The sequence below is a fragment of the Thermobia domestica genome, chromosome 8, assembly GCF_964235325.1.
Source record: "Thermobia domestica chromosome 8, izTheDome1.hap1.1, whole genome shotgun sequence".
Taxonomy (NCBI): domain Eukaryota; kingdom Metazoa; phylum Arthropoda; class Insecta; order Zygentoma; family Lepismatidae; genus Thermobia; species Thermobia domestica.
This window is the reverse complement of record NC_137461.1, coordinates 83,134,849-83,150,917: the sequence shown is the minus strand read 5'-3', so window position 1 is coordinate 83,150,917 and position 16,069 is coordinate 83,134,849. Positions and strand designations below refer to the sequence as shown.

The 16,069-nt window shown below is 34.5% G+C and overlaps 1 protein-coding gene across 2 annotated transcripts in view; it reads right to left on the bottom strand.

Annotated features, from left to right (window-relative positions):
• Window positions 1-9,918: 9,918 nt before the first annotated feature.
• The window catches only part of mbo (Nuclear pore complex protein Nup88), a 523,666-nt gene continuing 517,515 nt past the window's right edge, over window positions 9,919-16,069 (bottom strand). For both annotated transcript variants that reach the window (XM_081768639.1, XM_081768640.1), the window contains 2 exons: window positions 11,664-11,752; window positions 9,919-10,179 (listed from right to left, as the gene is read on the bottom strand). In XM_081768639.1, the coding sequence (XP_081624765.1) occupies window positions 10,125-10,179; window positions 11,664-11,752 (144 nt within the window). In that variant the 3' untranslated portion in view covers window positions 9,919-10,124. The remainder of the gene's footprint in view (window positions 10,180-11,663; window positions 11,753-16,069) is intronic.

Here is a 16,069-nt window from a genome sequence, read left to right as displayed (position 1 = left end):
ATGCAAAAAAGCCGGCTTTTTTGAATCGATGGTTTTTTCACATAAAAAGCCGGCTTTTTTGGGGAAAAAACGAGAATTTTGGAAATTTTGGCTTTTATCATTTTCATGATTTTTCTATCTAAATAGCTTTCTTATAGTATATTCTATAGTTAAATAAGAATTCCATGACCTAAATGCGATATTTCGCTCTGAAATTCACCATCAAGATGGATGGAGCACATGTTTTACGAATTAAAGCTAACATGAAGAATGTAGTATTTGAGGGCAATTTTAGAGGCTATTTAACTTTATTTTAACTTTTGAGTTATCGACATCTTTTTTCTTCTCTAGATCATTTTAGTTTGTCATCCGTGTTTCATTTCTAAGAGCTTAGTACTCTAGCTTCTAGCGCAAAAGTTAAACTTGCCCGTTTTTCTATTTATCCATCAAAGCGTACGTTTTTCAATATATCCGTCAAACCGTACTTCCACATTTCTGTTATACTGTAGTTGTGAAGTGATTTAGCAATAATTTTCCGGACACAACCTTGAATACCAATTTATACAAATAATCAGAAGCGGATTTAGAAAAGTACTTTAGGAGGGATTTTTCTGATTGTTTCGTTTTCTAAAAAACTCCTAATTTTATTTGGGAGGTGCTTGAAGTTTATGAGTACAGGCATAACTAATATTTCGTTTCGTTTATATGTTTAGCAATAATCTTCCGGATACAACCTTAAAGATCAATTTATACTGAGAATCAGTGGCGGATTTACAAAGTATTTTGGGAAGGGTATTTCTTACTAATGTTTAGTTTTTCTAAACATTTGTAATTTTTATTTGACGGTAGCTTAAAGTTTATGAGTAAAGGCATAACTAATAGATATTTCGTTTGTTGCAGACATTCCGTAACTTTGGGGTACAGGCTTCAGTCCAAAAGACCGCCCCCTAACCTTCGCAAAACTGTCACTGCTGATAATTAGTAATAATAACGATTTAAAACAATAAGAAAGGAAGTCGGTCAACTCACAGTACACGCACTATTTCTACTTCACAGATGGAATGAAGAAAAGCTTTGTCAGAATGGTCGAATGCTGGATTGAATCCCGGATTTCCCGATAGAAGCGCGAAAGCTAATCACTCACTCATGTTTTTTGTGCAGTTGTATTTAGCTTAACTTAAATATATTCCGTAGCCCTTCTTTTTTTTTTTTTGGGGGGGGGGGGGCTCCGTAATGATATGTTGAAACCCTCTTGTTAAAAATTCAGAAAACTTGAGGATTGGGTAAACCATGATGGTGGTTATGTAAAATTTAACTGTAGAATTTCAAGAATATACAGAACCAAAAGCTCTAGATGTGCAGCTTCTAAGTGTATCATATAAATCTAAGTATTTCTCTTATGTTTTATTTTAATTTTATTTTGTTTCAAAAAGAGGGTATGGAATATTTTGAAGTAAAAATACTACATACAATTTTGCTAGTTATTTGTGCATTTTTTTAAAAAAGAAGTGTTTACTTTTAGGGTTGGCTGGTTTACACCAACTTTTTTTTTTAATAATTGGTTTAAACCAAAAAAAAAATAAATAAATAAATAAATAAATAAATAAAAAGAACGAAAAACGCGAATCGTGTGAACTTCATGGTGACGTTTCCAGATATCAAACCACCTGCAATACTTTTATTTCCCTTTCACCTTTTAATCAAGGTGTCCCATGTTCAATTCTCGGTCGAACCATAACCCTTCTTTCATGCGTAAACGAAGTAGCGGTTCAGATGTCAGTTTAAGCGAAAGTCTTCTCCTTGATAACCTCGGTATTTCGTAAGAATGTTAATCCTAAACATACGAAACGAAACCAAATTGTATATTCCTGCATGCCTAAATGCCTGTTGTTTTATAAAGAAGCCAAGATTGCTTAAATATATTGATAGAAATTGGCAAAATTTATCGATTGCCTACGTAGCTTCCAACATCAGCTTGGATTGGACTTTCAATGATATCTACGCACTAAATTTGTAATTTAATATCTCAGTTTTAGCGTACTGATTATGATACGTTGACCTTTAAATTTTATATGCATAGCAATAACAGGATTTTTCCGTTATTGTCTTACATTTCAAGTAATGACGGGATTTTCCCGATGGTTAGGGCGGGAGTTTCTCAATTTAAGAAATTTACTGACCGGACTTCTTTAAGCTTATGGGAGTTCTTCCGGCATAACCCCGCTGTTGCATAATAACACCAAGGCGAAACAAACTTATTTCTGTGAATATGTAATACAAATACATAAAGCAAAGAATCTAAACAAAAAAAACCTGGTTTAAACCAAGAAAGCCTTGTTTAAACATCTTCCCAAAACGGGTTTTTGGCATTTTCAAAACAAACCATGGTTCTTGCCAACTCTGCTTACTTTTGTATATGGGAGGTTAAAAAAATTCTTATTATATACATTGGTTAATCCTTTGGAATTCATAATGTAAATATGTTGAAGAAAAATCGTTTGAAATATCTTTTCGAAATTCATAGTTTATTTTCCAGGTTTTATATTATTATCAGCATCAACCACTAATTAAATGACTTTTTGTGTTATAGAGAAGCGAAACAAAGTCTGCTTTATCAATTTAAAGCAGAAATTTGAAAAAAAAAAAAAGCCCAAAATTTCCCAAGCAAAAAAGCGAAGCAGAAAAAACCGATTTTTTTTTCCAAAAAAGCCGTTTTTTTCCGAGCCCTTGCATCTCTATACATATACGATGAGTCTTTCTGACGAAAGCGGATGTTACATTTCAAACACCAGCTGCACTTGGAATGTAACAAAAGTTATCATCAGAAGACTCATCTGTGTCTGTGACTTCACAATTTGTAGAATGGAAAGACGATTCATTTTCATCTGTACTGTCTGAATCATTTCTCAGCAAATTATCCCGAGAGGTATCTGAGAACACACTTTTCTTCCGCCATATCTATAGTACTTGTACTGTACGCTACCACGACTATAACAATTTTCTGTTTCAAACGTAGAAACAGAAAATATAAAAGTGGAAGAAAGGAAACTGTTTTCTGTTGCCAGACATAATCGAATGAATCAGCATTATGCCCAGAAATACGCTTCGAACGCTACCACACGGTTGTTGAGTTCAAAAAGCGTCAGTTTGGAAAGATCACTTGCAAATTCCATTGACATATTAGTTGATAAATGATATATGGTTTATAATGTGATATAGGGCATCTAATATGACATTCAGTATTACTGGTTGGTATCCACAGTATAAGTAAAATTTTAATACTGGTACTTAAAAACTGTATTTTTAATCAATAAATATATTGCTTTTATAGCACCAAAATGTGTGTAGAAACGTATCAGTGCAGGCCACTAACCAAGATATTTCGTCCTCCGTATTCAAAGGGCTAGAGGCCGGTTGAGCTTGGTAATTTCTCAAATTTTTAAAAAGGTATGCTTGTATTGCGTCTAGAAATTTTTCAAAACTTTTGCGGTCAATAAAACCATCAGCACCACAACCACTAATGGTAGCAATCTATGTTCATTATCTAGTGACTTCCAAACGGGAACTTTCACTAATTCTCACCCACCATTGGGTCTGTAAAACAACTGAGATACAAAACACAAGACTGATAAAGTAAAAACGAAAAAAAAAAAAAAAACTTATGATTCACAGAAATATAGATATACAAGACTATTGAAAAATGAAATAAGTTAGGTGGAAAGTATGATAAAGGATCACTGAACATCCAAAAATTTATAATTTGTGCATTGCTTTACATAGCAACTTCTATGTGTTTTTGGGGAGTACATTTTCATGGATATTAACGATTTTTAGAAACAGTTTTTGGTTGTTTACTTTCTATATATGAAGCCGAAATTTATAAGAAGCTAATATATACAATTTTGGATGACTTCTGTATTACGGAGCTGCAAGTAAAATCTGTATAAACATCAATAGGTTCTCCAGACCTATAGAAGAGGAAAATCACATTAGCAGTGGAGATTTTCTTCGGCTTTGAGGATTCCAGCGATTTTCCACTTTGAAGGTATTCTTTAAATTCTGATGTGAGTACTAATACTACAGGAAAAATAACAACGAATTTGCCATTGCATAATCACATATCCAAAATACGAGAATCATTTCATAAATAATACACAGGTTGGAACATTGTGTAGTGAATGGTGCAATCACAGTAAACCTTGCGTCATTTGAACTTCAGTTTATGAAGTAGCAGGACATGTGCTTGTGAACTCTTTAGTGTACACATCCTGGTTGTGACAAGTTTTGGACATGCAAGCTGCAGGTGTTTCGGGTACTGTGTCTGATGTCGTACTTTAAAATTGAAGATTTCCGTAGCAAAATCTCGACAGATATCAACAGTACTTTACGGAAGTTTGCAGTGAATTAAGAGTAGACCGTAGTACAGAGATTTTGAATCGAAGTTGAAATCACCGTCCAACGAGGAGAGAGTTCCATCTTCCCCACGACCAATAAAACGTCGACAAGCTCAATCAAAGGTCAAACAAATGATGACTTTTGCATACAGTCTCCAAAGAATCATCGTAACATACTGAGTTTCATATGGAAGAAGTGTCACAGCAGTAAATCATCTTGACTTCTTGCAAAGATTCACCAGAAAAGAGCACCAAACTCGACTTCAGTTGCTCAATCATTCTCCACGAGAACGTTCGCCACACTTCGAGAATGTCGTAACTCAAAGGTACATGGATACGGTTGGGAGGTGTTATCTCATGCCTCCTATAGTTTGACATAGTCTGCTCGACTTTGACCTATTCCTAAAGTTGAAAAGACCTATGAGTGGACGTCGTTTTTCATTTCTAGAAGAGCTTTCTGTTGCCATTAGCCGATCCATTTGATAGCTGAACAAAAATTATGTCCTGGATGGAATACTGAAACATCTTGAACATTGAAACTCCCTTATTGAGAGCAGGGAAACTACACTGAAGACCTACAAAGAGATACTATAAAAAATAAACATGTATAAAAAAGTTAAGTGTGCACTATTTATGGAACGACCCTCGTATATCTTGCATACGGAATTATTAAACTTAAATTTAAATACAAGGATGTGGTGGTTCAGTGATAGAGTGCTCCCCCAGATAGGGTGCGTGGGGTTCTTGGTCCGATCCCAGCTTACATCAACTTGGGCTTTGTAATGGACAAGCATCGTGTACGTGAGCTTTCTAAGAGTTACCCCCGTTTCCTTCCATTTTCTTCATTTCATGGTTCTCATTCATTCTCAGTATTACTGTCTCCCTTAGCCTTGTTGTATAATTGTGAAACGTAAATTTAGAAATTTAAAATTTAATTTTAAATACGTTACGCAGCACAAAGAATCAAGGTATTCAAGAAGTTGAAAACAATTTTATTCTCTCAAAACTTCTTCAATTTGAACTTCTCAACCTACTTCTTTAATTTGAATTTCTTACTCGATTATGTAAAAATCATTTGATTACATATCCGTTGACACGCGTACCGATTAACATTGTAATTTGATGTAAGTTTAGTGTTCCTCTCAGCAGCGTGGATATGAGACGTAGACCTACAGCTTAACGTGGGTTCCGATCCATATGAGCTCCCGCCAGGAACCGAACTCATCCTACGTCATCTACATAGTCACGACGGAGCTCAACAGTATAATTTGAAATGGATACAAAACTTAAGTAATGATGAAAAGTTACATAACTTCTAAAATAGGGGCACGATAATATTTTCATGATACACTCAAATTCAAGGGCACATTTGATTTGGATCATTTCTAAAGCAAATGAGTAATTCATTCGAGCATTCAATTTCCGCACCAAGACGATGACGTACTGTTTAAAGTAGAATCTGAATCACACGTGTTCCTACCAGGAATCAAATTCTGGTATCCCATGCCGAAGACGCATTTGTAAACAATATATCCACGAGGAAGCTCCAAAATATGCACGAAGTTTCGCAAGTCAACGAAGTTTCGCATTTACTGAACTTTGTGGGACTACTTTCCGTCTTACATCTACCCTACATGACTTGACAATTGACCTTCCTCTACTTATTTGCATTTTAGCCTAATTATTTATTAGAATTGCCAGTATAACACATATTTGTTTGTGGTTTCGCATGTTTGCCTTCACATCAACATTTCAGAGGTAAATCAATTTAAAATGCAGTTCAAGAAAGTAGGTTAAGTAAATGTTATTAAATTCCGAAATTGTAAAATACATCAAGGAAGTATTTTATTTTTTCCTTAATAATAATAATTTGTATAGGAGCGTTGCAAAGGAAGCTTAATGCTACGAAAATCTACTGTGGAAACTTCTCACCTTGAAACAATATAAGGCAGTCAGAGAGAGAGAGAGAGAGAGAGAGAGAGAGAGAGAGAGAGAGAGAGAGAGAGAGAGAGAGAGAGAGAGAGTGTGTGTGTGTGTGTGTGTGTGTGTGTGTGAGAGAGAGAGAGAGAGAAGCAGCTCAAATTCCTCCTAACTTGGTTGTGTTCATTGAGCGTCAGCTTAGAGCTTAAGGCTCCACATATTTTTTTTTCCGTCTCCAGCCTACTACCAGGACGTAGGAAAGATTTATTTAATCACGATAAAAATATGATTATATTATATTTAAGGCCAGATGTTTAACACTTTCAGGAGGGCCAACTGTCTATCCACATCGTGGAACTAATGTCAATTAGGTTGAACGACGAGCATAATCCGTCTTTTGCTTTAGTTTTATTGTGGATAAACTACAGACTATATTAACGGTGTGTCTCATGTGCTCATTTATTGGCACCACTTTCTTCAAACTTGAACCACCATATAGCACGAATACATTCTTTTGTCACAGGGAATGCTTACTTGAACACATATCGTGTTCACGTTTACAATGTTGAGAATGGAAACGAGCAATTTAGATGCTGATCAGATTTATTATTTGTTGTCAATACCTGTACAATAAGTTCTAATATAATATCCTATTTTTTTCCTTTCCCAAGAAGTGTTAACGAAAAAGATTTCCAGTGTTAGAATAATTCTTGTATGTATAACAAGTTACATATCTGTTCAAAGAGCAAGCTTCGTAGCTTTCAGAAATGTTTTTAAAATAAATACAACTTTTTTACTACAACACAACGAACTGTTTTGAACAATTTTTGAAAAACATCAAAAATCCTCCATCTGCTGGGGCAAAAGTGGTATTTTAAAGTCCGTCCGCAAAGCGTTAAAGGTAGGCGAACTCTAGAAAAAAACCCGGAGAGAACACGTGAACAGACAGTAATATGAAGTATCGTGAGTTACGCTATGTTACCAAATCTCTCGTGCACATTAATCAGGGTCGTTTTGTTTAAAGCAAAATGTTTAAAACAAATGATTAAAACTTGTTTCAAACAATTGATTTTGTTTAAAACAAATTTTGTATACGTTTTAAACATTTTGTTTTAAACACGTGTATTTTTTAAGAGTTGTTTTAAACATATGTTTATTTTTATTTTATTTTATTTTTGTAAAAAAAAAAAAAAAAAAAAAATCTGCCAGAGAAAGAAAATTGTCAAAAGTGCTCCCCATTCAGAAGACTATTTTCTTCCCATGTGAATGTTTTGATTTCTCGTGGCTACAGCAGGTCAATGTGGTGATCTACAATTTATTTTGTCTCTTTTTTCCCCTTATTTTTAACGTATTGTATTGTTTAAATGCTTCTCAGTTAACTTGCGAGAAAATGTCGTAGTCGAAAGTTGGACTACTTGTAGAGCTGATATTAAAAAATAAATATAATAATTATCATGTAAACAAATCTTTGTGTTGTATTCAGAAAAAACAAACAATAGGTTATTTGCTAAATTGCGGTTCTGAAATTAAAACATCGCAGGCATTCATTAATACAGTACATGTTGGTTCTCAGTCTCCGTACAACTTGGAGTCGTTAACATGAGTTTTACGGGAAGAAAAAAGGACATCATTTGGAGCAAATTTATTAAAGTAACAAAACTAAATTAGATAAGAAAACGACCATACGAGTTAATTGCAAAACGTGTAAGAGAAAAAAATAGTTAGTTTAGTTCAAAGAATGAAGAATCATTATGAAAAATGTAATGCCGTGAAAAAAACTGAAAACCCAAACAAATGGTAAAAGTGTTGATCCGAAAATTGCTTTTGATGATACTAACGTCAGCGATGTGGTTGAGATGCAAGTGTAAACTTCAGGCAAGAATTAATTATGTATCAACAAAATCTTTATCATTATATTATGAACATTTTATTTCGTCCCTCTTCCCCACCTCAGTTCTAAATTTTCTTAGAAACTTTACACCTTGTCATAGCTTGTATGAAGGGACCAGATGAGAAAGCGCAAGGTATGGCAATCACTCGCGTAACTAACCATTAAATCGTGATACTTATTGTAACATCAGTGCCAAACGTCAGTGTCTGGGACAATTTGATCTCAATTTGTTCGTCTGTCTGTATGTATGCACTACGCTACAGGACGCAATTTTCGGTCTTTGTTCCTCATTCTTATACTAGAATAGATGTACATAATTATTTTTCTTCCTATTGATTGGGAAGGCTGCCTTTGTGACTACATTGTACGTAGATCCATACGTGATAAACATCATCTTGTTTACTGTGGTAGCATAGCTCGAGATATTTAACCTTTTATTGTTGATCTTCATATATATTTGGAAGTACATATATGCGAATACCCATATATATAAAGGGACAAACCTTTTTCATACGAGCGAAGGAATCCAACATGAGTGCTTGGAATAATATTGGCATTTTCACCGCTGTCATTAAGCATAAAAGAAGTACAAAGATTTAATATGAATATCCAATATATACTGAATATTGAACAATTACCCAGTTCAGTTCCCTGTACCTTTGTCCCGCTTTCGGAAGAAAATTATGACGACGCTACAACACTACTCAAGAATTAGAATGTGTTGCATATTAACCAAAATCGGAAATACAGTTAAATGCTGTCTACAAAAACGGGGGATTTTTGCAAGACAGCACTGTCTTCAGCTGTATGGATGAATGGCATGACTCATTTCTATCAACGACTCCCGATTCTGTCTGCAGCACGATGATGGTCGTATTTATGTTTAGCGATACCGTGAGGATAGAGTAGGTGAGTCCTGTATTACGTATCGCTAAATTCGTACGCATCTAGCGTTGTAGTATGGAGTTCCTCTTTACCTTAATATGCATTTCCAGTATTTTATCAGCTACCGTTGCACTCTTGAGATACTAGAGTCTTATACCAGATCTGTCGCCCATTATAACACATATAGTCCACGTTTGTATATTAAATATTCCACAGAATACATATTGCTACAATAAACAAACTTCGGCAACGTCAAAACCCATTCAAAATATTCCAGATATATACGCAACCTTTCTTCCTCTCTTATGCAAGCAGATATATATGCAAAGCAGTATAAGTTAATAAAGTCCACGATAGTTCCACAAAATTCTTTATTGTATATTCCATACGGTGAGAGCTGTAAATGTAATTCTTGTAACACCAGTGCTGTGTACAATAAATATGGCTTTGATAACTTTTGTCCTTAGAAGTGTTGCAAAGTTCACAGAGATTGAACATAATATCACACTTACGATGTGGTCATACGTTGGGGGACAGTACAACAAACAGGAACATTGAACTTCATTTACATACTTTTTTGTATTCGTGTATTTTGTTTGAATTTTAGTTGCAACAATTTATTTGTACGTTACTGAAAATGCATATTAAATATGCTTGAAGATTTTGATACCAAATATTACAAAATAAGATCAATTTTACATAATTTCTTTCTTCTTTTCTTCTTTACGTATTCCTTTGTCATTTAATTAATGATGATTGATTTTTTAAAGGAGAGAGGACATAAAGCTCGTGGCTTTGTTATTAGTGGTTTACTTCACTAATACCTTTACTAAAAAATAAAATGATAAATTCTATAATATAAAATTAATTTATTTTTGCACTGAAGAATTTTTTGCATACACTTATGAGAAAAACAAAAGTAATGTTACACAAGCTACAGTTATAAACGTAATGGGAAGGTAATATTTTATTTTATCATGTATAAAAATTTGCTTTGAAAATAAACTACAAATTTCTTGCATGCCAACGGACTTAAGTACATTTCAATCCAATCCTTACTTCGGAATCCAACCTTTTACTGTAGTAGTCAAGTCTGCAATCTCTTTGGATCTGAAAACGAATTCATATTCATTATTTTAAACTTCTGTTACACAACCGGGTGAAACTGTTGTGTTTCTTTCAGTAAGGTAGAAAGTAATTAATAATATGATCTAGATATACATTAACAAATTGTTGTAAGTTCACGTGAAACAAATACAAGATGATCCAAAAGTTGGTATACTAGTATAATGTAAAGTAATGATTACTGAATGAGGCGTGTAGTTATATTGTCTCCGGAAGTATGCCCACCACCTTCCCGGTTTAAAATATAATCGCTCTGTGACTGGATGCTTGGACGAAAGTGGAAGACAGTAGAAAAACTGTGTTCCACGAAAGTACACTCTCTGCTTTTATTTATATAAAGTTCACATCAAGAAAGTGCAATTATATGACAAATAGAAACGGTTACAGTTCTGTCTTTGGTTAAACATTTCGCACGACGGAACAGTAACAACTTGATTTCACTTTCCTTTCGGATGAGGCGTTCCCACTTTCTTCTGATAAAATACGGTGTTCGTTCTGTATCCAGATGTCGACTTGTCGGACTCATTTGTCGACACTACAGTGACAACTGATGTTTATCAGCATATTGTGGAACAGTATATTGCGTGACTTTAGTTACTCATTGTTTCAAAAGAAATGCTACCTGTCATACTGCGACGGCAACTACGGAGGCTTTGGCTTTAATTTTTAAGGACAGAGTAATCTCAAGGGAACTGTAGCCTCCAAGATATCCTGATCCTAGTTATGTCCGCGGATTTCTTTCTGGAGGAACTGTTAAAGGAACGGATCTATCGTGACAAGACAAGAAATGTGGAATACTTGAGGAGAAACTTTGTTTCTTATTGCTGAATCACTTCTGTCATGCTGCAGAAAGTGTTTTTTAACCTTTCAAGCGTGTTAGCCATTGTGAGGGACAGCAAGGAGATCGTTTCCAGCATTTACTATGTCCTTCTGAATTATCTAAGTATGCTGATAACAAATATATCTCTGAGCGTGGTTGAGTATACTGACTTTTGGAACACTTTGTAAGTAAAGCAAATATGTTAAAGAGTTTTATTGACATTATGAGAAAAGTACCACAGACAAGAGAAGTTATTGTAGTTCGAGATGATGCTATAATCCAGTAAAATGAAAGAAATATAAACTTCTTTTCTAAGAATAATAAAAAGGAAATTAAATCAAAGTTATCCACTCTGACAAATTATCAATATAATATCCACTGTAAGAATGAAATAATGCAGTTCTTGAAATGGAAACTATTTTAAAATTCCAACCCTGGTGTTTATTTATAGTCGAAAGATATATACTATTATTTGAAATATTACAAGAATAAAAGATTTTAGTCCTTTTTCTTACAATGACTATTGTTCAACTCTAAGTTAAATATACACAAAATAAACAAACTGTTGCAATATTACTATAATTATTTGTCAACTATTAACTGGACATTTATAAAATAAAGAATAATTATCTATGAATACTATACATACATCTTAGCTAGGCTTGTAGTGATTGTATTCTCCTGTTCCAGGCTCAAATGAGACTCCAGTCTTTTTTGACTAGACAACCAGTTGTCTACCTAAATAAATAAATATAATAGGAATAGAAGAATCTCAAAGTGGAAACATTAACAAACAAAAAAGAATAAGTTACTTTTAATTTACTTACTTTGCTATATTTTTCATTAATTTTTAAGTTTTCAATCTTTTTTCTCTATAGTACCCTGCACGTCTACGGATCTAACTGTTCAGTTAGTTTTGTTTTCCTTCACTAAACTTCGTCCACTTACAGCCTAGCAACATTATAACTTTTATAGTAAATAGTCTGTGTGGTTCCGAACTTAGTGTGATGGTGAATAAACTGTGTTAAAGAAAAGTAGTCAGTAGTGTGGCGAAAAATCCGCATGGGTGCAAGAAGTTGTACGAAGAAGGACTTGAAATATGAAATGAAAAATGAAATGAAATCTTTAAGCTTAACGTCCCACGGTTATGCCGGTTAGGCTAAAGGAGACGGAGGACTTGAAATAATAACGTATTCTTAATATGAGTTATCAGTACTCTAGAAATAGTTAGAAGTGTCGTGTGTATGTACCGGTATTAGTAAACAAATATTAGTCTGATCTGGAACAAAGATAGTTAATTACGTTTAATTTAAAAAGCGGTAGCAGAAAATAAAAAGCATGATATCAAGGAAATAAGTGTATTATATAAACGTGTAGTACCATGCATAGAAACAACTCGAAGAATCAATATAGTAATTGGAAAGCAGAACAACAACCGATGGCAAGGGTACATGTACCGGTAGATCACTCAATTGTGGTAGATCGAAATTCATGTGTTACTCGATAGTTATCAAAATGGCTACAAGTGAGGAATGTAAACGCAACTACAGCAGCTGAAACTAAACAAAAGTTAGATTTTTCCAAATTTTCAGGTATCCGAAGACTTAAGATTCTACAACGGACCTCCATTTACATCATTTGAATTTATTAAATACCTAAAGGAAAGAAGCATCAAGATAGTACTAACCACCACAGAATCCATAAAGCACTGATATTGCGGAAAAGCCTGCGAGGACAGTAAAACAAATTTTTAAAAAACAGTATATTTGCTCAATAGAACTGCACGGAAAGGTAGATTGGGAGATCATAAGCTGAAAGAAATAGATGCTTAGATTAGGAACAAACATGCTTAGATTAACACCAAGTAAGACAACAGAGAAACCACAAGCGGAATAATGTAAAGTTTCCAACCTCAAACGATGTTTAATATGGTGCATAAGGAAATATTTCAACACGGACAAAAAGACAGAAAAGCAGTTGAAAAAGAAGAGAAAAGCGAAGTGGTCTGGGTGAAAAACTCCGAGATTTGTACCGAAGTTTACCAAAGGTGAACTGATCAGGAAAGTGCGATCAGTGCTCTTTTTCGTAAGAATACCTAACACGGAAGTGTTATGGTCACCAAATAATTTATCCAAAAACCAAGGAAGACTAAGAATGTGAAAAGTCAAGACCATGTCAAGGGGATATATGGTTTCTTAAACGACGAAAATAGCTCGCAGAAGGAGAAAACATAGAGAATATCAAAATATATAATATCTGTATAATTAAAATATACACAAGACCAAACATAAACCCAGATGACAGAACATCAGTAGGAAAGCAAAATCGGCAACCACCAAGATCAAGAAGGATTAGGAGACTAATATACTACCGTTGTATATTTGCTAAAAATGGGGGAAAGGGGTGTACGGTTTCAAGAAGTTATACGAAGAAGGACTTGGAATAATAATGTTTCCTTAGCATGAGCTATCAGTATCCTAGAAATAGACGTTATGTGCATGTATCGGTATTAGCAAATAAATATTACTCTGGTCTGGAACAAAAGTAGTTAGATGTTTAATTTGAAAATCAATAGCAATAACGCGAACATGACGTAAGAATTCCAACATGACGTCTACCTGGTCGGCTCTCAGTTCTTTATTTCACCTTTTTTCTTTTCTATGCGCTTTTCCCCACCCGATCTGATGAAGAGTTTAGTGTTTTCTTTTTCTTTCTTTTTTTTGTGTGTGTGTGCGTTATGATTGTCTTTACTATTTTCCGGTAATTTATTATACCTATTTATTTACTCATTTACACGATGAGGATTTCATATCGGGGAAGAAGAATATTTCTATTTTACCTCCGAAGAATAAAAGCCTACACATACACTTATATATAATTATTTGGGTTACTGGCGTTTATAGTAAAATTTTACAACTGTCAAAAGTGCATACAATTTTGTGAAGAGGAACATATTCGAAGTTGGATCGAATTAAAGTAAGGATACGACGTAATATGTTTTCTCTCAACACATGTTGTTGCTAACATGATTGTGTAAAATAAATATGTGACGTCAGCAACGTTCTCAAACTTGAAATATCACTTTAAAATACTCTTACGCTTTTCAAACGACAACCGCATGCCGATCATTTTGATTCACTACCTTACTTCATATATTCATTTTACAGTCATGCACTCGTAAGTAACCCGATCTGTTGAGAGGAACGCATACTACATATTGCTACCTTAATTCGATTCAACTTCGAGAAAGGCCCACAGAAAACTATGAGATTATATATATATATATGTGTATGTGTATTTTCATTTGTTAATAGTTTTGTTTCTACTATCATTAATAATGTTTATTATTTCGTACAATTTGTAGCAAACTTTATTTCTTACGCAGGGCATTTTTCATAATACAAAAGTCAGTCAAGTACATGCTTTATGAGTAGGGTTACCAGATTTTCAGACTAAAATCTGGGGCATCGTACGTACATTCACAGTATGGTCATAGCTAGGGGTCCCACATTTCTGGACTAAAATACTAAGACACCGTATGAAAATTTACAGCACAGTTATAGTTTTTTCTCTTCATTGATTATACTTTAAAATAGAATAAACAATAGTAATTTGAGTAGTTCGCCGATTCATCAAATTTGTGCGTTTTTTTTTTTTTTCTTTAATGTCCACAAAATTTGACTTGCCTTCGTGATCAATACTAAATATGGATCTGCACAGCACACTCCACCTTTGAGTTAATTTGATTGAACTCTTTTACTTTGTATATATGAATACTGTAGGTATGAATACTATCTTTTACGCTGTCTGAACAACTACACTTTCTCTTCGGTATGATGGTTAGAGACTGAGATTGAATACACAAGAGCAATATTGTCCACACATTAAAGATATGTTTACGGTGAAGGGCACAATAACGTACTATTTTTAAGTATGACTTCACAACAAGACTATTCACCATTAACTGTAACTGACAACTTTTGAAGCAGACTATGTCACTCCGTACTGCCACAAACCGAGTAGACCGAGTCAGTATCAGTTCAGATCCATGCTTTCTTTCTTTTAATATTGCACAAATGATATTAACTTATGTTTTGCACGGAAACCGGGACATTTTGATGTTCCGAAAAATTTCTTCCAGATGGAGGGACAGGTGATATAAATTCAGGACTATCCCAGCTAAACTGGGATGTCTGGAATTCCTAGGCCATCGAATTCCATTGTCTGAAGCCACCATTCGGCCAGTTCTTCGATTTCACACTGACATAAGTTTTTATCCCTTGAGGTGAGTAACTCCTGCAATACCTCTTACGCAGCGCAGGAAGTAAGCTATGTACCGAAACAACTAATAATAAAAGGATGTGAGTCCAAGGTTATATGTTAGGTGTGGTATCAGTTCAATTTCTTCGTGTTCCTGAAGTTTATTCCGAGTCGTTCAACAGGTTCGAAGTTTGTGTTGCCTTACTGGAATGGTACTCGTTTGCTATTTACCACTGCAGGGTATTTTGTGGCACACAATGGTTCCATTTGTTCGGAGTCCAGTTTGGCATTAATGGTTCGACTGACCAGAACAAATTCGTATTGATTTATTCCCTCATAATTCCATCAAATGCAGAAATCATCTTTAGTTCGTATTCGAGATGCTCGAATTTGACGACAGGTTCTGGCATCTGTGCCTTGTTAATTCATTGCTTATGCAGATTGGGATTTCGGAAAAATATAAGTTTTTGACGTTCTCTTCAGGAAATGCATATCTCGTGGTTCTTATTTTATTTTATTTTTTTCTAAGGATTTTCTTCCACACATCCATTGGTTCTGTGCTAAAGTAGATCAATTCGTGTGGCAAAATTCAACAGCTCTAAATATTTTGCCAAATCGTAAAGATGACGAACTACACTGGACTGTGAGATACCACTCTCGCCTGATAACTTTTGAGTACTGTTCATCGGAACTGTCTCTACAGCAAGGCGTACAACCTTGGAATTCGCGCTTTTCGGTCCTGACTTTGAGTGACCGGCAAGGTTTGTGCAACATTTCAGCGATGTAGTTACTGCG